The sequence below is a fragment of the Gouania willdenowi genome, chromosome 17 (genome assembly GCF_900634775.1).
Source record: "Gouania willdenowi chromosome 17, fGouWil2.1, whole genome shotgun sequence".
Classification (NCBI taxonomy): domain Eukaryota; kingdom Metazoa; phylum Chordata; class Actinopteri; order Blenniiformes; family Gobiesocidae; genus Gouania; species Gouania willdenowi.
In genome coordinates this window covers 16,218,851-16,242,164 of record NC_041060.1, presented here as the reverse complement: position 1 = coordinate 16,242,164, position 23,314 = coordinate 16,218,851, and the positions used below count along the sequence as shown (strand labels likewise).

The following is a 23,314-nucleotide window of genomic DNA, read 5'->3' as shown; positions in this document are numbered from 1 at the left end:
ACCCTTCTTATTAAAGTTGCAGTGAGTTGCATCTTACAGTTTCAGGGTGATTAATATGTTTTATTTGTATTTTTACAAAATAAAAGAATGTTACTGAAAATGCCAATAGGCAAATTAAATACATAAATTGGGTGATAATTATAAATATATTGTTTTATTTTGTGCTTACAGGTTATTTTTAATATTTGTATTATGTATTATTCCTCAACAGGATTGGTAAAATTCAGAGACAAATTTCACTGTAGAGTTACACTGTATATGACATTACATTATCATGTTTTTTAAGTGTGCAGGAGTAGGAGGTACATGGCTTCAGGTTAAATGAAGGGGTACGTGACTGTGAAAAGTTTGGGAAGCACTGGTCAACACTATGCACCATGTGTTGATTGTAAGAACTGAATAAACAGTCAAAATATGTGTTTTGAGTTTATTATTCAAAGTGTAATTAAGAACGGTAACAGTCAGTATTGGTAGACTGCTGCAAATGCTCAGTTTGTATCTCATAAATATGACTTTCTATCCCATAATTATGACTTTTTATCTTATAATTATGACTTTCTTTCTCATAATTGACTTTCAATCTCATAATTATGACTTTCTATTTCAATTATGACTTTCAATCTCATAATTATGACTTTCTATCTCAATTATGACTTTCTATCTCAATTATGACTTATTCTCATAATTATGACTTTCTGTCTTAATTATGACTTTTATTCTCATAATTATGACTTTCAGTCTCATAATTTTGACTTTCTATCTCAATTATTACTTTCTATCTCAGTTATTACTTTCTATCTCATAATTATGACTTTCGATCTCATAATTTTGGCCTTCTGTCTCATAATTATGACTTTACTAACTCATTATTATGACTTGCCGTGGTTATTTTTTTTTAAATTTTTTAGTGTCAGAAATGGGCTTCAGTAGTTTTTAGATGTGTAAATATCTTGTGGACAAGGTTTTTATTGTTAGATTTTTACAGTAAGGTGGTGGTTTAGCAAAGTACACGAAAAAGCCAGAAATCTGCATTATTTTTAAGTTATCAACAATAAACAGCGGAAACTATTTTTATCAACTAAATTTCAGGCACCCACAGTAAGCAATGATATGGTCTGTGAATAAAAGGTGTGTGAATAATATTGTCCTAATCAACCTTTCTTGACCAAGATGTAACACTTTGGTCCCACTTAACAGAAAATCAAAATAGAAAGATTATGCTGTTTGACTAGTTTTAATTGTTCATGGTCATGGCAATCATAAATAACAAATAAATAAATAAATACAAATAACCCAAATATTTATACATATAAGTGTTGGTCAATTATTACAAAACTGTCTGTTTGTGATCTGCGGATGAATGTTTTGTTCTGTAAAATGTACATTTTCTAAAACCGTAGTAAGATAATATTAAAGATTGATTTTAAAACATTATTAACAAATGCATATTATAATCATCACCTGCACTTCCAGGTGGGACAAATAAGTGTTCCTTCCTTTGTGGTACTAAGCCTTCCCAAATGAGTGGACAAGCAACGTCAAACTGCTACAATAACTGCAAATATAATGACGGATAAACTGAAAAGTCAGCAGTAAGCATAAGCAGAGGTCAGGTTTAAAATAAAAAAAACAACTAAAAACTGGAGTCCTTCAGAAAGTCCAAAGTCAAAACAAACATCCCAACAATGCCCAGTGCTGTCGTAGAACAGAAGGTCCCTCCTGGTGTGTGTTTAGTTCACTCTCTCCCAGATATCACATGGATTCTTTCAGAGCGTTAATGTGGGCACAGAGTTTAAGTGCAGGTCCCAGTTTGAGGTTCATGGTGCTGACGAGGTGGTCCTCAGTGAGGAGAAGCAGAGCTTGGCCATCGATGTCCTGGGAGCGAAACTCTGCTGCCACATCTGAACCGCCTGGTGAAAATACAGAAGAAAAACAAACTTATTAAAATTTGTTTAAATTAAAAATGTATTCAAGTTGTAGTGAGTTGCATCTTACAGTTTCAGGTTGATGACTACGTTGTATTTTTATTTTTACAAAATAAAAAAAAAGATTGTTTCTCACTGAAAATGCCAATAGACCTTTTTCACAACAACCGGAAATACATAATCAAAGGGAACACGTACTTCCAGTAAAATGTCAACAAAACAGAAAGACGGGCAATTTAAATATTAATATAATTAAATAAACAAATTCAGTGATAATTCTAAATACATTGTTTTATTTTGTGCTTACAGATTTTTTAAAAAATTATTTTTATTTTATATTATTTCTCAACAGGATAGGTAAAATTCAGAGACAAATTTCACTTACACTGTATATGACATTACATTATCATGTTTTTTTAGGTGTGCAGGAGTAGGGGGTACATGACTTCAGGTTAAATGTCTGAAGGGGTACATGACTTTGAAAAGTTTGGGAACCAGTGTGATAAGCCATGGCCTTTGTATCACATCGCTATGGAAACATAATATATTATCCACCATATTTTCACGTGATACATTGGTCGAAAAGGTAGATAATGTTAATTAAGGTCGACATAATTGATAATGTCGACTACAAAAATTAATCTACAAAAATCTGCGTCGACGCGTTGTTTAATCTTATAAACAATAACAAAGGCTAAAAACCGGCTTACAAAGATTTTTGCCGAAATTTTTTTCGAAAATATTCTAAAGAAAATGCTTCCTTTTTAATAAACCTCTTAATTATTTTGGCAAAATATTACATCCATAAGTATGACTACAGCAATCAAAAACCAACCTTCATTGACTTTCATATTGATATAATAAATGACATAAATCTCATTAAGAAATCCGAAAATAAAAAGGCTCAGAAAACCTATACAGTTTCTAAAATGTTTGATTGTATGTGAACCCCCTGATAATCTTTTCGTGTATTTTCTATGTCCTTGTATAGTGTTTGTTTGCAAAATAAGTAAATAAAAAATAAATAAAAAGGATAAAAACCGGCGCGCTGCCACTTCCGGGTGCAGGTCCTTACATGAACTGTGGGGGGCAGTACCACTCCCGCCTGACCGTTTAAATGCTGGAAATTGGAAAATACAAGCAAGGAAGAATGGCAGCTCAAACTGTTGAAGAAGCTCGATTTAAAGTTTTTTTCTAAAGCGCGGGAACATTTCAGCGAAGATAAAGCAGCGAAATAAGTTCGATGTAAACTATATGAGGTACAACTGACTTTTTATGGTAAGCGCAAGTTTCCTACGGTAGACAATGTGCTTGCGCACCTGGCGAGCGGCGCATGCGCGTCCGTCATGTTGAAAAACGGTAAGAATCTTTCCTTTAATTTTTGACTTTGTTGTAAATTGCGCTATACAACTAAAGTTGAATTAAATTAATTTGTAGGGTTAAGGTTAGGGTTAGAACTAGGATTTATCATAGTAGGAACATTTAAGGTAGCAAAATGTATGTATACATGTAAATATTTACTATGCTATTAGTGCGCATGCGCCTGTAGGAGGCTTTCACCCGTAGGATTATTTTTCGCTACAGGTGTTCCACGTTCTTCACGTCCAGAGGAAAGGTGAGACCATAAGTCACGTTGATATCTCAAGAATCTTTTAATTTCAATCACATGCAGAAGTGTTCGTTAGCCAACAAACTGTGATTGAAATAGTTATTACGTTTGTTTAGTGCTCATATGTCAGAAAACTACGCAAGAAGCTAGCTAAGTTAGCAAATGCTAGTTCAATTTTGTTCATGCATAACTTACTTCACTAAACCTGCTTTGAATTAAAATACCTTGTTTTCTGCTTATACTAGCATTAATTATGAGCAGTAAATTACTTTCATTGACTATAAATTGTGTGATTTTATATAATATTGATAAATGAATCGAATTTTCTCAACTTGTAGGTAATCTGATCATTTGTAATAGGTATTTTATTGTGATAAACATATATAACATTTAAATTGGGAAATATGTGTGATATACAGTACATCTTTTTCTTTTTTTAATAGTGCACTAAGCAAAGGCTTTAGGTTGACCTTATCAACATCTTTTATTTTTATTTTTTTACAAATTGTTTTTGTACACGGGGTTCGAGACCACATGCACTTTGTATTATTTAATGTATATTTTTGTTGTGATCACAATTTCTAGTTTTGAAAATACAACAATTATAAATGCATTCTTTTGTTCTGTCATTGTTTTATAGAAGTGTCTATTGACACACACATTGATGTTATATCAGTGACAGACTTCATCAAAACTCGTGTCTCCACGCTGACCAGCATCTGTGCTCCGAGCCCAGTGTCGGCGTCATGGAGGGGTATTCGCGTTACACTCTTCCCACGTTACAGGGGGAGCTTTTTATTACTCAAAGTCAAGAGATCTGATTGGCTATTGCAACTGACTACACACACTGACAGCGCGGACGGAGCCTGCTTTGTCGATTCACGTGACGTCACTCACATTGCTGCGTCGTATAGAGATATAGATACAGAGAGCTAAATTCAGATGGAGGGCAGGAAGTGAAGTAGCTTGAGAATCTGCCGTTTGAAATGATCAAGATGCCCATGTTTTGTGTAGTTTACCGCTGCTCCAATCGTTCTAATCGAGAAAAGGGAAAGAAATTTTACAGAGTACCAAAGATTGTCGTTCACAAAGGTGAGAAATGTAAAAAGCTCACAGAACAACGCCGTAAAAAGTGGATTTTTAACCTACGTCTGTGGTCAGGAGGTGCAGAGTCTGCTGATGCCCGTATGTTTCATATTTATTTTTAGCTACCCTGTTAACCCTTTTATTTTAGCCCTAAGAAAAACAAGTGATCCAGATACCTGGCAGTGTTTTAATGTATGAAAACACTTGGTCTACATTCCACTGAGACGGACTGCCAGCGTCTTCCTCTCCATCAGAAACGGTGATGGTTTCCATCATCGTCTGCTCTCGTTCTCCCTCATGTTCTCCCCCAGTCTGTCTTTGCTGTCGGGTCCTCATGGGGACGGACGGCTCCTCCTCGTCCTCCTCTTCCTCGTCCTCCTCTTCATCCTGCTGGAGCTGCTGCTGCTCCTCTTTGTCTCTGCGTAAACTCTGTGAGGCCTCCTTTGAAATCAGTAAGTCACGAGCCTGTGAATCACAAAGACTCGCAACTGAACAATGATCGGCCATAATATTATGACCACCTGAAATTTTTATTGCAGCAACTATTAGCATGGGATGCTTGTTTACACCTAGTGGTTTAAATTGGAGTGTTAGATCCAGACAATTGGAAGGTAAAAATATTTGCAACACAAATATAGGCTGTCAGAGTTCACTAAATGCTGGTCAATATGGTCCCATTCAACAGAAAAGTGACATTCCATTCTAATTTTAACGTTTTTCTATTCATGCTAATCCTGCTCAAAGGAAATAATATAGAAATATTGCAATATTACCCTGATTTCAGCAAAATCTCTCTTAATCTTACACTATCTGACCCCATTGTATTATCAGGCGACCCCAAGATTGAAAAACCCTGCTCTAACCAGAAACTTGTTTTGACATGTTTTCACCTGATTTCAGTACATTTAAACTGTGATGAGTTTCCCCAGCCTCGATCCAAAGCAGTGAACACATTGCTTTCTAACTACAAAGACATGCACAGACCTGTCTTTGAAAATGTTCTCTGGATGTTCCGTTGACTCTGCTGGGGGGCCGATCCCTCCTGCCCATTGGCCTGTGAGCGAGGTGAACAGGATGCGGCAAAACCACGCGTTTGGCACAGCTCACACTGAACCTAAGAAGACAGAGTGTTCTGTGTCATACAGGGTGTCTTTATTTATGTCAACATAACCTTAGTTATTTCTGCTGGAAGATAAAGTCCCAGTTCAGCAAGTGGTGTCCACCACATTCTCTCTCTCTTTCCTTTCATTTTTCTTTGATCTCATTCTTTTCTTTATTCTTCTTTTTTCTTTTTTCCACTTTGATAGATTATTTTTGTTGTATTTTTTTCTGGTAAATGCTGAGAAAAGCAAGGGCTGACTGATATCACACAGTTTTTAACCTTTTTGATGCACCTGATTTACCAAAAAATTGAAAGTTGAATGAAATCTCACACAACCCCAGAAAAGTTCAAGAGACTTTCTCATCTTTTCATGATAACATTTGGCAACAATGTTATCTAGAAGAATTGAATGAGAAATATTATAGTTTTTTTTATTATTCAGCCTTAGACTGGTCTTTAACGCTCCTTCTTGTGATGGCTTTGTATCACTTTAAGTATTGTTCATCTACATGTTTCTGCATGATTTCTTTAATGTAAAGTGCAATACAAATAAAATGTATTGTTACTGTTATTAGTAACAGTAGACATTTTTGTCTATTTCACTGCTATTGAAGCCTCTTTACTTAATGAACAACTAGACCATCTACAAACTTAATCAGATTAGAGTCTTGCTGTTTGGCGAAGAGTGTATTTAAAATAAATACAGTGGTGTCCACCACAGAACAATGGGAGATGTACCGTATATGAATTATTTAAAAGGTTTCGTGTGTGTTTTTCCTGATAGACGTGATACATCACGTTCGCCCCCTGTCCAATCAGAGCCTTCCCAACCCCCAGACCTAAAGCGGAATTATCTAAAGCCGAATAAACCAGTTTTCCATGTAAACCTTGTTCTGGAATGACCATTTCCATGTAAACACGAAGCAGAACACTTTAATTCTGAATGATTTAATTCGGAATAAAAATTTCCGAAATAATAAACATGTAACCGTGGCTATTGTGCATCCAAAAAAGATCACGATACAACCTTTTAAAAGCATTAAATGTCCTTTTTAAGAGCAATCATCTATAATAATGAAGCATTAACTTGTATACATGGTGCTGAATGATCACCTTTTGCCACACCTCATGGAGCAGAAACGTTTGGAGCGCACAAACTTTTGAACGGGACCTCTGTTTCCACAGTATTCACACTGAAGCAACTCTGCTGCACTCTCCTCCTGCTCTGCAACTTCAAAAGATCATTGCACACACACACACACACACACACACACACACACACATATTAAAGCCTTGCTAATAAAATTATTTAGGTGAGAGAATGAAATGATAAAACTCTAAATCAGAATCACTTTCATAGCCAATACAAGGAATTTTACTTGGTGGATGGTGCATGAGAAAAAATGGTATAAGAATGAGAAGGAAAATATTAATAAATACAAAAATATATTATAAAGATTAAAATTAAAAAGTATAATAACATAGACTAAAAAGTAAAACGAGTTTCCCCGTGTCATCCTGCCCTACGTACACATGTTGCTGTGCGTTTCAACCACACAACCCATTACTGTTCAATAAATATATATTTATACATAATCGCATTCTCACCTTCAGCTCCCTCATTATCCATCTCAGAATCTGTGGAATCTGATTGGTCAACAGGCACAGGACTGTCTTCTGCTGCATCCTCATTGGTCTGTGTTTCTAGGGATTCAGGAAGTGCAGTGTGCTGATTGTTTGCCAGCAACGACGGTTCTGCCTAAGTTGTGGAGAACATTCACAGGCATCAACGTTTTTGGTTATAGAATATAAAGCTGTGGTTGCATTTGAGTCGAGGCGGGACTTCCTGCCTACCGGGAATGGCACAAGTCCCTCTCGAATGATGAAACCCTCCACCAGGTGTGTGAGAACCTGAGGGGTCAGGGATCTGCCTGGGCTTACGGGGAGGTTTGTGGGAGAAGAGGAAGGATGTCTCTGGCCTCCAGTCGCAGCAGGGAGAGGAGAAGGTGGAGGTGGTGGGGAAGGAGGGGGAGGGGGAGTGTTGCTGCTGATCACTTCAGATGAGTCGTGCGCTCTTGGCGACTCAATCGATGTGTGAGTAGATTTGACGGAGGATGAATTAATCTCTGCAGATAATCAAAAATGTAACCACATGGAGAAGTGTTTTATTTATTATTTAGGTTTTTTGGAAGGATTCCTGCATAGTTAAAACTTTTTGCACCAAATGTGTTTGTAAACTTTTATTCTAAAAGAAACAGAGAGGGAAGGAAAAGCTGCCATAGGCCTGGAAAACTAAAGTGGAATTAGCTTTCTTGTGGCTTCATAAAAACACAAATTTATTAAAAATTGAGTTTCTACTGAAATTATCTAAAAAAAAAAAAAATTTAAAAAAGGAAATAAATCTAGGTTTGGAGTAAAGCAAACAATGAATCCCACAATGCTGTGTGTGGTTAGTATTGGTCTATTGTTTCTTTGTTGGTTTTGATTACTGAGACATTGAAAACGTTAATATAAAAAAGGTTATAAATAAGAATTCATTGAAAAAAAATAATTGTTTTTTTCATAGAAAACACAAAAAAACTCCAAAACAATTGTTTTAGAACTGAATTTTAAATGTAAACACAGAGCTAGCAAATTAGTTAGCAATATGCTAACCTGTTTATGTCATCCATTAGAACTGACAATTGTAAAAAGTGTGATATCTTTCCTAATAAAGAGATTTAACATTGCTTTAAGATCAGTTTACAATAATCAACAGGTAATATTTAAAATGTTTTATTACAATAGGTAAAACACTACATTTGTCAACAATACTTGACTTAATGTTTCTGTTTTCCTAGTATGGACAGCTGGAAATTATGCCAAGTTTTTTTCTATAGGTTTACTGCTATCTATTAAAAAATTAGACACGCCTGTCATCAACTTTGACCAACATTTATGTTGTGTGAATACATTTTTAGCAACTCTTTTCTTCCTTGAAGCTTTTGCATTTAAAAATAATTTTTAATTAATAGCGTCAAAACTTGTTTTCTTTAAATATTTGTTTGCAAGCTTCCAGACTTACACCAGAATTTAAGATTTTATTAGAAAAATTAAATCCTACCAAAATCTTTGGCTTGATTTTCTACTGAAAAAGTGAATTCTGCATGTCATCGCTCCATTGGCCCTGATAGATAGATCCTGATAAAATCATTAAATGTACCTGAGCCGTTGTGTTTCGGAGACCCAGATGATGGTGCAGGGCTCCTGTTGCTTTGTGGATGTGAAGATTCATTGTTGTCCGAGCTCATTCCGTTCACTTTACTCGTCTTTGTTAACTGGAACAAAACCACAATCCAATTCAAGTTAATCCCTCACCTCTAGCCAGGGTTGGGGTCAATTATAATTGTAATAGCGTAATTGCAATTATGATGTAATTATAAGTGAAATCATAATTGAAAAATATATGTTGCTGTTGTAATTGTCATTGAATCGTAATTGAGTTGTAACTAGGGGTGGGAACCTCTGGGTACGATACGATACACGATACAAAGCTCATGGTAACGATTACCTCACGATATGACGATACTGCGATTATCGATATATTGGTCAGAAATCAATCTACAATAATCTATGACATAACCAGAAAGAAAAAAAAGATTAAGTGAAAAAGTGTCCTATGAACAGTGACACTATTTTAGTGCAACATTTCTGTAAATAAGTGTCAACATACCAATGTAAATGAATAAGTCTCTCCAATAGTGCTTTCTGTAAACAAAAAAAGGGTCTTTCTTACCAGTGACACCATTATAGTGCAATATTCCAGTAAACAATATATTGGTTCCTTCAACAAACATTGACAACATTTCTGTGAAGACGTACCTGCACTTTTTAGTGAAAAAGCAAAAAAGGTTTTGGGGAAAAAAGGAAAAATTAAAAAAAAAAAAAAGTATTAAAAAAATCGATACATTACGCATATTGATAATCGTGTGAAAAAAAAATATTGTGATATATCGCCGGATTGAGATATCGTCACACTCCTAGTTGTAACCCTGTTATCGTTCTATGGTTTACACATAGCCCTAAGTAGTATCAAGTTTCCATGTTTGTTCTCTTGAGGATCATTGTACCATTTAAAAAAAAATAAGTTAAAATCGAGAGGTATACTGACAGAAAATAGGCTCAGACGCAAACACCAAAAACATTCAAACCAATATTTTCATGAATAAAGAAGCCTAACCTAGAGATAAATACAAACTGGAGGATAGATCATATTTTTTTAGTGTATTTTACAGCTGATTTAAGACATGGGTCAAAACTGACCCGCTATCATAAGAGATGCTAACAGAAAGCTAACACAAGAGGAAGGTTACGTTTTATGGGGTGATTTATTAAAGGCTCAGTAATTGTGATTAATTGTAATTGAGAACGTAATTGTAATAGACTTTTAGGGGAAAAATAATTGTAATTTTAATTGCAATTGGAAAAAATGTCAGTCAACGTAATTTTAATTGACTTGTATGTGAACATGGATATTTCAATACGTAAGTGTAATTTAAAAATGTAATAGACCCCAACCCTGTTTCCCATAACAAGACCCAATGACTCACTGGTGGAGTTTCACCCCCTTTGACTGGATGCACTTTCAGATCAACAGCCACTGTCTGAGGGGGGGGCAGGTCCTGGAAGGGCATCTGGACTAGAGTCTCCACCACAGGCATCTCCCGATCAGTGAGCAGACCATGCCTGGACTGGACAGCCAAAGCCTGGACTGAGTGCAGGGAGAACCTGTGGAGAGAGGCTGAGGGGTTTGGGGGCACCCTGGGGAGAACCAAGGGGGGAGGGGGAGGAGCAGGCTGGTTTAACAGCTGTGGATAGGAGCTCCGACGTTGTGGAGCAGCCACCAGAGGAGGAGGCTGAGGGTGGAGGCCCCAAGGAGGGCCTGTGGTCTGCACTGAGGCACTGCTCACAGGTCGACTAGAGGAACAGGAAGATGGATGAGACCCAGGGCTGGGACAGGACTGCTTTTTAATGCAGGAGGTGAGGCTGAGGGGCTGGAGATGTCTGTGGGTGGACCCTGATCCTGTAGACTGCTGCAGGATGAGATGATGGTGTGCCACCTGCTGGCCAGGAGAGGGAAGCTGCTGCTTGATGATAGCGTTGGTGTGTATTGGAGAGTAGGCTGGAAGGATAAGGATGAAATATATCAATTTATGTTTATTATACCAAAGGAAAGATTAGAACTAAAACAAAGATGTTTGTCTGTTTGAGGGGTTAAATTGTGGAATCATGTTGATGAAGAAATAAAAATGAGTGACACACTATTTAGTTTCAAAAAGAAAATGTCACAATATGTATAAAGAAAAAAGTGTGCGCGCATTTTTATTTTTATTTTTTTCATTATTTGAAAAGGCCAACTTAAATGCATTTTCAACATTTTTTTTGTGTGTATTATTTGAGAAAGGTAACTTAAATGTAATGATATATGTTGGCCATATAAACATTTTGGCTTCTGCCTGTTTCAGTCTTGTTATATATTTTTAAATTATGATTTATGTTTGAAGGTTTTGTTAGACTGAAACTGAAAAGAAAAAATCTTCCTTACAGCAAAAGTATCCAAGCTATAAAAAAAAAAAAAAAGACATTTAAATTCATAAAACATCTTTTTACCCAGTAGTAAACCTTCATTTCATTTTTTCCAAAAATGGTGGAAATAAAACAAAGGAAATGTAATAGGAAACAAAGATGGACACACATAAGCATGTACAACATAAAATAAAGCATTATTATACAATTAAAGTAAAAACAAACAAAATCAAGGGGGTGAGTGGGGACTCTGGGGAGTGACAATTGAAAAATGAAGAGATGGATGGATTTGAGTGATCAGATTGAAACACATCATAATTTACCCAGTGAAAAAAGGGAAAAATAAAGGGGAAAAAGAGAGGGAAATAAAAAATGAACAAAAAAGAGAAAAAGAAAAAAAATAGGAATAAAAGAGGGGGAAAAAATCCATCCATTTCCGCAGCCGCACAAATATTTACCCGGTGTAATAATCTGAGGTCCTGAAGTCAGCCTGTTGCCATCAGATGGATGGCTCTCTGTGATGGCGTCTGACAGCTGGTTGGTCTTTGAGGCACAGACAGAGGTTTTGGGTAAGGAGGGGGCTGGTAATAGAGTTGATGGCTTTAAGACAACACTGTGGGTTGTAGACAGGCCTCCAGGCAAATGAGCACGCAGAGCGAGATTCTGTACCTGAAAACAAACAGAAAGAGGGTCTGTGACTGACTGTGTAAAGCTTTTTGGATCTGGATGACTTCAATGTTTGTTGATTATATAGGGGCAAAGTATATATGGTAAGTATTTTAAAGTTGAATGCAAAATAAGAAATAAATTCACAAGTATATGATTCAAGGGTACAAAACAGTGGTTCCCAAACTTTTTCGGTTTGTGACCCCATTTTTATATCACAAATTTCTGACAACTACAGTGACATTTTTTCTTCTAGAATTAGTTTTTTGATCATGTTTGGGATACTGTGTTCACCAGCTCAGATATCTTTATACTCCATTTTATTTGAACTAGATTTATATTTGAGAAAGTGAATGTATGGAATACAGTTGTTTGAGATTGTGCGTGGTTTGAAAAGAGCAAAAAACTAAATTAATCTGTAATTTAAAAAAAAAAAATTAATTACAAAATCTTTCAGGCAACCCCTGTTCAAGTTTTGAAGGTTGAAAACCCCCTGGTATAAAAGCTATGATGAAGAGAGAAGTTGGGTTTACGGCCAAAAAGAAGACAAAAGTCAGAAAAAAGTAAACAGCACGAAAAAGAATTTAACCATCGAATCCGGGTCTGTGACATCTTATAGGTTTGATAAACGTACCTGTGATGGTGAAGATGAGGAGGAACAGGAGGTCACAGAGGGGAGGTCCGACTGAACAGCAGCTACTGTGGCAGCAGGCGTTAGAATTAGCTGAGAGGATAAACGCAATAATACAGATGTTACATGTTTCCAGAGTGTTCTTTCTGCTGTTTAATATACTGGAGAGAGCGGTGGGACTTCAAAACAGTTTGTACCATCTGAGTTCGAAGGTACATCTGAGCTTGGTTACAGTTGGCTGGTCTGTTTCCCAGAAGCATGGCCTGCTGGGATATTGTGGTAGCAGCAGCTGTGGATGTTTGAGTTCGGCTGATTAACTGGGCTGTCACTGGAGATGCTGGTAAAGTCACCTGAGTTTCAAAGAGTGAATGTTAATGAGTTGGAGAAGGTGAAATCCTGTGCTACATCTAGTGTACTTACAGCGTTTTGGGAAACACCAGTAGCATGCTGTACATTACTGGAAGATGAAGGTGACTGTCTCTGACAAACTGAAGCCTAAAAAAGTAATGAGAGTACATTATTGTTTAGGTTAAAAACACCTCAGGAGCAGAAGTGTAAATAGTACTGATATATCCTACTCAAGTAGAAGTACTGTTACTTGATTGAAATTGTACGTACTCAAGTACAAGTAAGTCATACATAAAATACTCAAGTTCAAGTAAAAAGTAGCTTAAACCAATATTTATTTTTGGTAATAAATCTTGCCGTGGTTCCCTTGCTTACAGTAAATATCACATGTATAAACGAAATCTTGCACAATTGGAACTTAATCTATTTTGTACAAAGGCACCTGTATAAAATAAAAGGTTTGTCAAAGTGTACATTTTTAAAAAAAAATAAAATAACACCAATGAATTAAATTCAAAATAAAAATATTCTCAGGTTCTAAGTATAACTACATTTATGAACTTACTGAGAAAATAAACACCGCTCAATGCTGTTTTGGCACCGTGCATTATGTTTAATCTGATTGGTCAGCTATGAAGTGACGCATGTGAATGTTGTCTGGTCATTTAATTTTTTTGTAGATTCACAATGCACATTGGTCATTTTAAAATTCAATTAAATTAATTTCAATTTAACTTTATTTGTATAGAGCAATTTACAACAAAGTCATCTCAGTGCGCAAAAAATATATAATTTATTTAACGGTTGGGTGTAGAAATGTAACAAAATACTTTACTTCTTTTAAAACGTACTTAAAGACCAGTAAAATTATTAATTTAGAAATATACTAAAGTACAAGTACCCATAAAAGCAACTCAATTACAGTAACGTGAGTACTTGTGGTGCATTACTTTCATCTCTGCACAGGAGACACTGAGACCAGCTGACCTGCTGTAGGGTGGCCAGGCTCTGTAGATGGGAGGGGTACTGGTGCTGTTGAAGGGCCGCCGTCCGCAACATGAGGTGCTGCTGCTGAGCTGCGTACATCTGATGAAGGTACTGGGCCGCCATGCTCTGAGGTCTGTGGAAGGCATGCTGAATAACCTGTTGGATAAAGTTTAGTTAAAGTTATCTTTATTATCACTGGTAAGTGACAGTCTGTTATATCCTACTGTATTTGTTCACTTAAATTAATAAATAATAAACCTTTTTTTATTATAAAAATATTTTAAAAATTATTGTGGATGCTACTTCCTGATCATGGGTACAACTTCCAGTTTGATAAATATATATAAAAAACATAAAATAAGTACTGGTACGAGAGCCAGATCGATGAATCGGTGCGGTTGATTATTGCACAGGAAATTAATTGACCGATTTTAGCGAGATTGATCGGTCGGGCTGTAATATGTAACTGATGTATTAACTTTTTTGCATTGTGGTAGTCCTGTCTCTCTCTGCTGTGCTTTCTGCAAGCTGCCACTTTTGAATCAGCAGTCATGATAACAAAATTACAACACTGGGAGAAGTCACTAGTTCATTGTTTACAGATACAGAGTTACATTTTGCCTTTTTTGATTTATTTATGGTTACTGTTTTCTGGAAATACAGTTTGCACAAGTTTGTCTTATTTTAATCAGTGCTTTACAGTCCTTATGTTGACAATGTTACTAATTAAAGTTCCTTATTTTATTTAGTAGCTTTGTGCTTCTTTGTCTTGAATCATATTTGGAGTATTTTTAGAATTTGTGTTTATGTACATTATACATTCTGTGTATATCATTGTTCTTACTTCATATATAAGCCGATGTTTTGCACAATGGTTAAGGATGAGGGTATGTAATCGGACGGTCATTGGTTTGAGTCCAACCTGGACCATCACTTTTTTTTTTTTCTCCCTTGCTCTGGAGGAGATGAATGCTTTTTCCTTCACTCCCTCCTTTTTCTCCTGCTTGCTGCTCTTTGTCTTGTTTTTGTCTTGTGATAATCTGATAGGAGCCTCTCTCTGCATCCTAGATCTAAATCATGGAATTGATCGGCTGGTCTCTCAACGCTATTGGTGAATTTTCTCAACAAGGAGGTCAGGCAAGGGAGAACCCGTATGTCCTGAGGATGAGGAAGACGTCCACCAGACCAGATTGGAATTGAAATTATGACAACAGGTCTTCTGCGGATTGGAACTGGCATTTTCTTGATCTATCGCACAAGTTTGGATTACGTTGGCAGCATTATTGGAAAGCCGCTAGTCATCGACGGAAGGGGCCGAACTCTCAGAACTCTCAGATAGAATCCACCGTGGTGAGGATTGGAGAGTTTGTGTCAAGGGAAATGGCCACATTATTGGCTATGAATGACCAGGAACAATAGGGCTGGTAGTCAATGTTGTGACTAGCTCTTCTGAAAACACCTTATCTTTATCTTCATTCAGCCCCCTGAGATGAACAGCCTGTTGTCAAGGTCTGTTTTCTTCACACTCTTCAATGGATGGTCTGTTGATTTGACAACCTGACCTTTACCTCATGTTCCCATGAACATCTGAGATCTTCGTCTCGGCTAACGAACTCTTGGGGTCATCTCTACGGCAACGCCGTCCCACGTCATTGTGGGACGGCGTTGCCGTAGAGACGAACTGTGAGAGACTGCAGCAGAGTCTCAGAAAACAGGCATATGCTCACACAAACACTGAAAACTCCCACATTTTCACACACAACCTGTTTTTTTTCACTGTCTCCTCCGGCCCCAAACCCTCCCCCTTCCCTGCAGATGGCAGCAGGAGGAGAAGCGCCGTAAGGGTGGCACCTGCGAACTTGTTGGATTTTTTTTGTCGCATGGTTTGCTGAGGAGTTTTTTCATGATCCCAAACTCCGCCCCTCTTTACAAAGGCATAGTTTGGTTTTGTCTTTTTTTTTTTACCTCTTCTTACCCATTGTTCCATATTTCTCATCTAAAAAATGGAGCGCCGCCCTGCTGCTGCTGTCCCCCCATGTTACTGTATATGTGATTGTCTGTTCTTGTTTCTTGGTCGGGATGTAACCGAAACTGAAATTCCCCTCGAGGATTAATAAAGTATAAGTAATATAATCTTGTAATCTTATCGGCCGATATATTGGTTTCCAGCTTTTTAAAAACCCCAATATCTGTATCAGCATCGGCCTTAAAAATCCCATATCAGTCGTGCTCTAATAGGTACAAAAACAAGAAATGTCGGGATAATAGCTGTATAGGCCTACTACAAGAAAACAAGACAGCTTTATTGCATAACACATACAGTAATTAAGTGCTGCATATAAAGCTCACAACTATTTCTTGAGTCCTTGATGTGAGCTATAAACTTGTAATCAAAAGGCAACTATAACTCATTTTTAATCATAATAATAAAGTGCTTGCTTGTTTATTAAACAGCCACTAAATAATAGCTGTGCTTTCACAGCAGAAGTTATGCCCATAATCATATCTACAATAGGATCTCTGGGAATTAGGATTGGATGCAGGGTCACACTTTACTTGAAGTTTTATACATAAGGCTGACATTACGCTGTCATTAGCATGAATAAGGTGTCATCAAGGCTGTCAATAAGTTATTTGCTAAATAATGACACCTTTGAAACAATGTTGGCATTTTTTGGGTTAAGTGGGGATCTAGTGGGGTTAGGTAGGGTACACTTTATTCATACTAATGACAGGTGGCGTATCATAATAATGACAGCGTAACGTCAGTCTTTATGTATAAAACTTCAAGTTAAGTGTTGCAGGATGCAGATTATACAGACAAACCAAAAGTGGACAAAAGCATGCTGGGTAGCCCATGTGTACTGCCACGTTCATTAGCAAAGGTTTCCCAGTGGGCGAGCAACGATTATCCTCAGCAAGTGTTACCATGTTAAGTCATGACTAAGAGAATGAGGTATTGTATTTAAATAGTTACAATTAGCTTCCTTTACAGGGTGTGGGCCTGATCGTTCTCAAGGAGAACTGCGTACTCTCCTGCTTGGTAAACCAGTAGCCTCTAGTATTGTCTGTTATTGGGATGGATGGTCAGACAATACACGCTGTAGTCACAGGGACACTTTATTACAAGAGCCACTTTTAATTAAGGTGCTTGAAACCAGAGGATGCTAATTTTACCTGGACTGCCTGTCTCTCTGGTTGTATGATGCTGAGGGAGGTAGGGCTGGTGGAGCTGCTTGTTGCCATGGAGACTGCTGCTGATGTGGCGGTCACCTCCTTTAGTTTAGTATCCGACTGCTTCTCTCCAGGGCTCTGCTGATCCATATCCCAGGTCGAAGACGCACACTATCTGATGGGAACAGGAGATGTTGGGAGTTTAACCAGAGTTGATTAAAACATTTACAACATTAGTGAAGAAAAAAAAAATCATCAATTCAACTGTTTACTAGTGTTCTGAAAAAATGACGTGGAGTGAACTTGTTTTTGTCGTGTGTGGCTATGCTAACACAATATCGATAAAGTACACTTACACTGTATATGTACAGTATATTACTATAAAAACATACTTTAATCGTCAAACTAACAGTAACTTTAAATGCTTGTACTAAAAATGTAGATACTTGACTTTTAGAAATTAAATTGGTCAATTAACTTGCTATTATTTGATCTTTCGACGATCAAGTAGTGTATCTGTTCACATTTGTTTCAAAACTGTTATGTATTCCTGTTTAAAATAATGCAATGCATGTAATATGATTTTTTTTTATTTTTAATCATTTAATCATCCATCTATCCAGCCGTCTTCTGCTGCTTATCTGTGGTCAGCTGTGTTCGAAATGGCATACTCCGTACTATGCACGACAAACTCAATGAGTAAATACTGTCTACTATATACTTTTGGTGTGATTAGGATAATGGCCAATAATGACCGTTCCCACTGAACTATACTTCCAAGTTTCCCAACATGCATTTCAAAGCTACAACAACATAAGCCTGAAGCACACTGAGGCTAAATGTCTCCATTCATTTGGCACCTTTGAAAGTTCTGAAAACATTTTAAGTGAGAAAGTGACCAAGAAGAATATCAACATGAGGTCATTGAATCCATAAAACTCACAGAAACACATTTCATACCGACATTATGGAGATTTTCGGAGACCCACCATTGTGCTACTGACAAAACTTCCGGTTACCTTCAAAACAAGAGCCCTATTTACAAAAGTGTTAAAAACTAACGGTGGACAAGTAGAGATATTTTTGTTTTGAAATGGAAATGTTTGACTTTTAGTTTGAAGCTGGTCCCAGGACGACTTTACATTCTGCTCGCAATAATGGGAACTGTGCATACTTCAAAAATGTGCTGACGTAGTATCCATGCGGGTATTTCTCACATACTCAACCTTTCCATACTACTAATCTGAACATACTACATACTAATTGTATTGTCAGACTTAGTACGAGTAGTACGTTAGTATGCCATTTCAAACACAGCCATAGTCTCTACAGCTTGTCCTGGGTCTTCCTCTGGGTTGCCTACTGGTGGGACATACCCTGAACACCTCACCAGGGAGGCGTCCAGCGGGCTACCTGATCAGGTGCCCAAGCCATCTCATCTGGCTCTTCTCGTTGCAGAGGAGCAGCAGCTCTACTCCGAGCCCCTCTCAGATGACTGAGTTTCTCACCCTATCTCTAAAGGAGAGCCCAGCCACCCTACGAAGGAAGCTTATTCCGGCTGCTTATACCGGTGATCTTGTTCTTTTGGTCATGACCCAAAGTTTATGACCGTAGATCAGGGTAGGAAGAAAAATCGACTGGTAAATCGTGAGCTTTGCCTTTTGGCTCAGCCTCCTCTTCATCACTACAGATGCCGCACTAATCTGTCTGTTGATTTCTCGCTCCATCTTTCCCTCACTCGTGAATTTAAACATTTATTTATTTTTTATCTTCTCTGTTCATTGGTTGGCTTTTGGGTTTATTCCCAGTGTTGAGCTGGAAATTTTCTTCTTGGAATGTACATGTTTTTCCAGTGCTTGGTTTTATTTCAGGTAGTAGGCCTATACAGCTATTTTCCTGACATTCAAAAAGATGTTAGGTTTATTGCAAAAACTGCAAATGGACATGCTTGTGAAGGGCTCCAAGTTCTGTGAGTCTGTTTCTTTTAAAAATGTAATTTCAGTTTCCTTTTGTTACATTTGTGTGATGTTACAAAAAAAGAGCGGTATGGGTGATTCACAAAGTTGGATATACAGTATTGATCACACTTAACTCATTATTCCTGCAGTCAAAATTATTCAAATTAAATGATATTGTGCAATATTCCATAGCTCAAACAATGAATAGGTCAAATAAAAATAATATGTTAATCTACAGTATTTATGTCAATACATATCATCTATATTAGCCATGAAGGCTACAAATGGAATATTGTATGTACAGTATACATACTATGAAAGCTTTTCTGTTTGTATTACATTGCTCAAAATGAATAGATTAATTTCATTATTATTATTATTATTATTATTATTATTATTGTGTTTTCTATTACACAAAAGGGTCAAATGTATTTGTCATCTAGCAAGAAGTGTATTTTAGGTCCTTCGGGGCATGACTGCTGGCCAGTTGGACCCCACTTAGTTTATTTTGGCTTTTTTCAAAGATCTAATGCGTCATTGAAGCATCTGTAAAAGAATCATCGAGCAGTGGTGGTGCACACAAACATCTGACAGTCGTGCATCATCATCATCACCATCATCATCATCATCATCATCTCTCACGTCTCCCCAACGCATGGCCAGCAGTCCAGACTGTTATTGTCTGTTATTGCGTCTGTCACACAGACAGACAGACAGCACCACATCCGTGATCACGAAAGCATCCTGAATCCACAGCCACCATCAAATGTGGATCCACATCTATGTGCGTGCTGCCTCCCACCGCCCACTGCATGCGCTCCCATCCACCTCACGTCGGCGTTACCTGCCTTAGGACTGAAAGCCACGAGCCGTCAGGTACGGACCGCATACCGGCACATTGTCCCACTCTCCGACACACGGTGATGTGTCATCGACGTCTAAAGATGGTGATTTTTTTTAAAATCAGAGCGCAGACAGCGGGTATCACCAAAATAAAAGCCCTGGTACAGCACCGCTCGCAGTGCGGGAGGACCTTCCACATGCAGGCGGAGATTGACGGGATTTCTGATAATATACATTTAAAGTAATAATAGTTTAAGACGCATTAGATATGTTCAATATTAACGTACATTGTTATTCCAGTCATATTTCTTATTTTTAAATTGTGTCTTTTAAATTACATTTTCACTAGAGCAGTATTTTTCAACCTTATAGTTCGCCTGCAAATAAAATAGGGTCGCCATAAATGTCAAGTCATGATTAAAAAAATATATATAAATTTAAATTACAGATTAAATCATGTTTTTTTTCTTCTTTTTTTTTCTTCAAAATAAAACACCACGCACGATCCCCATCAACTATATTCTAAACTAGGGGTTCTCAACTGGTCTAACCCTGGGACACCCACATTTTGCCACGGTCATTAAATCACGACCCACTTTCTTTCTCCAAGTCCAGCAAGAACAACATTAAGTATTCATTTATTTTTGACCAACTCTTCGCGATCCACCCAGTACAGGTCCGTGGCCCAATTATGGGTCCCGACCCACCAGTTGACAATCCCTTTCTCAAGTATAAATCTGGTTAAAAGAAAATGCAGTATAAAAATATCTGAGCTGGCGCATCTTGTCAGTGTGTGGACTAATTCCTGGCTACTCTGTATTTGTAATTGTAACACAGTATAACAACCAGTGTTGGATAAGTTGCTCTAAACTTGTAATATATTTATATTACTAGTTACTGGAATAATATTGTAATGTATTTGTATTACAATATTACTTTTTTTTTTTTTTTTTTTTAATGTAACTGAGTTGCACTACTTTGAGTTACTTTTGGTCCAGAACACTAATTATATCACACTGATATTGTTTGAATAACATTGGTCTAAGTTTTGTTTCAAATACTTCTGCTGTTTCAGGAGCAGAAAGCTGTTTATTTGTTCCCCTTAAGTTATATTTAACTATAATGATCATCTTTTTTTTCCTCCAATAATTGAAAACAGTGAGAAAGCAAAGCAAATATGCACCTAAATTAAATATGCATGTAACTTGAATTGTAACTATATTACCACTTTTCACTTTTGTAATGAGTTACACTACTGAGTTACTTCAAAAAAGGAATATATTACTGTAATATATTACAAAAATAACTAGTTACTCCCAACACTGATAACAAACATGATCAAAATCACATTTCAGAGAAGAAAAAAAAAGTCGCTTGGGTCACCAGAAATTTGTGAAATAAAAAATGGGGTCACAACAAAAAAAATTGATGGGGAACCTCTGGCCGAGGGTATGTTTTTTTCAAATCAGGTGCCACAAATCTCAAATTCCCACATTCCATATCTGTTTGTGATATGATGTGATCCTGTGCTGTCTTTAAACTAAAGGCATATATATATATATATATATATATATATATATATATATATATATATATATATATATATATATATATATATATATATATATATATATATCTTAAGGAACTTTCCATTTTTTGTTTTGGTTCTTTGACATTCTGGACTGAAACAATTACAAACAACAAAAGCAGTTATCTAATCTCCCTACTGCAATATTTCACTCTAATAATATAGTAAAATCAGTAGTTAAATGTTCTTTGATTAGATGTGATTCAAATGGCCATGGGCTCAGATTAAACATAGGCTTTTTCAGCTGCAGATTTGGAACATAATGCAGACACACGCCAGTTGCCCATGTCTGGTCTCGGAGGCCTCTGTTATTGGAAAACAATAGATTTGAGGAATCCTCCCAGACAGCTAAAATGACATGCTTTCCCCAAGTGTTTAAATTCATTCCATTTACATAAATAAAATGTAAACATTCCCCACTGCAAAATCAACACAACAATGGAAAACAGAATTTCCATCTCAGATTAAAATGTACAATGTAAACTGAATTAAATGTTCACATTGTAGTGACGTGTCAGAAATATTCATCCATTAATAGAAATGTAAAGGTACCGAGCTCTTATATATCAACATATTAACACATGACGTCGGCTAAATACTGTGAGGACAAATAAAATGAAATAAATTTAAATGGAGTCTTGTAAAAAGTAAACAAACAAACAAGGAAATAAAATAATAACTGTTTTTATTTGTAAATGTTTTTCCTGTCTTCTTTTCCACTTCCAGCCTGTGGGCCATCTAGTGTTTTTTCTTTATTTATTTTTTAAAAAAGGCAGGAAGGCAGTTTCTAAAATTAAAATTTTAAAAGCAAATTCTGCTTTTGTTTAGGACAATAATGCGATTATTTCCGATCTACAGCACCTAAATGCTGCACTTGTCCTGCGGGGCTTCATGTTTATTTCGACTGTAAAAATCTGCTCCTGAACGCATCATTCACCGACAGCAAAAACGGCAAATAGTACAGTCGGAATGACGACAATATTTGTCTGATCATTGGAAAATGTAGGATTTATCCAATGATTTTATCCTAAAAACGATTCTTAAACGTGGTAGAATAAATATTATGTGGTGTGAAATAGTGTTTTCAATGAGTTTAGATGTTTGATACTGTTTTAGGAAGTTATGCTCGACCCCCAGCATTCCACTAGTGGACTGCTCCGTCTTCAGGCCTTTGCAGCAGGGAGTTGTTTAGCGAACCCCTCAAGTTTTCATTTACTTTATGTGTTTACACTATTGGGCTTACGAACGGACACAGTATTTGACCCAACGGACCGTCAGCTCGTCTACACTTTGGTTTTACCGAGGGGGCCATTAAAAGGAAGTATTTTGGGCGTGGTGTACAAGTACAGGGCCGGAGAAGAAGGAAGAGAGAAGAGGTATCTGAGACTACGGCTGAGCTTATGATGCCGACGTTGCGGGACAGCACCATGTCCCACCCCGGCGAGAATTCCCACCAAGTCCGGGTCAAAGCATACTACAAAGGGTAAGATAAAAAATAAAGACTACTGACATTAAGCTAGACTATCACACTTAACCTCATAGAGCGAGTTTCAGAGTTAGGAGAGACGGCTAATGCTGTGTGGCTAACGTTAGCTACGTCAGCTAACGACTAGCTAACGCGGGGTACCTGGTTCAAATAAAGTTTAGCAGACAGTCCAGTAACATCGTCACTCGCCCCGTGTTGTTGAGGATTTGTGTCCGCTACATGTAAATGAATTTCTTTACTTTATGAAGGTAATGATAGTTATCTCAGGGCTTGTGTGTCAGCTCAGCTTTGCTAACAGTAGTTAAGTTTGTTTAGGGATTTGGCTTGTTATTGATCGTCTTACTCA

General features: G+C 37.0%; 2 protein-coding genes across 4 annotated transcripts in view; one reads left to right on the top strand and one right to left on the bottom strand.

Annotated features, from left to right (window-relative positions):
• Positions 1-1,321: 1,321 nt before the first annotated feature.
• phc3 (polyhomeotic homolog 3 (Drosophila)) lies at positions 1,322-20,022 on the bottom strand. 3 transcript variants are annotated; one of them, XM_028471951.1, is made up of 15 exons: positions 19,900-20,022; positions 17,097-17,268; positions 13,920-14,075; positions 13,005-13,079; positions 12,782-12,934; positions 12,588-12,677; positions 11,746-11,956; positions 10,312-10,883; positions 8,925-9,039; positions 7,577-7,848; positions 7,331-7,481; positions 6,836-6,953; positions 5,605-5,734; positions 4,797-5,085; positions 1,322-1,910 (listed from the first exon to the last, which is right to left on the bottom strand). In XM_028471951.1, the coding sequence occupies exons 2-15, from the start codon at positions 17,241-17,243 to the stop codon at positions 1,753-1,755; spliced, it is 2,637 nt and encodes an 878-aa protein (XP_028327752.1). In that variant the 5' UTR covers positions 17,244-17,268; positions 19,900-20,022; the 3' UTR covers positions 1,322-1,752. The 3 variants fall into 3 exon arrangements, with proteins under 3 accessions (XP_028327752.1, XP_028327753.1, XP_028327754.1); XM_028471952.1 differs by having other exon boundaries at positions 6,836-6,947; XM_028471953.1 differs by having other exon boundaries at positions 11,746-11,830.
• A 2,414-nt stretch (positions 20,023-22,436) lies between these two features.
• The window catches only part of prkci (protein kinase C, iota), a 39,219-nt gene continuing 38,341 nt past the window's right edge, over positions 22,437-23,314 (top strand). The window contains exon 1 of the mRNA XM_028472814.1: positions 22,437-22,965. Within this exon, the coding sequence (XP_028328615.1) occupies positions 22,883-22,965 (83 nt within the window). The 5' untranslated portion in view covers positions 22,437-22,882. The remainder of the gene's footprint in view (positions 22,966-23,314) is intronic.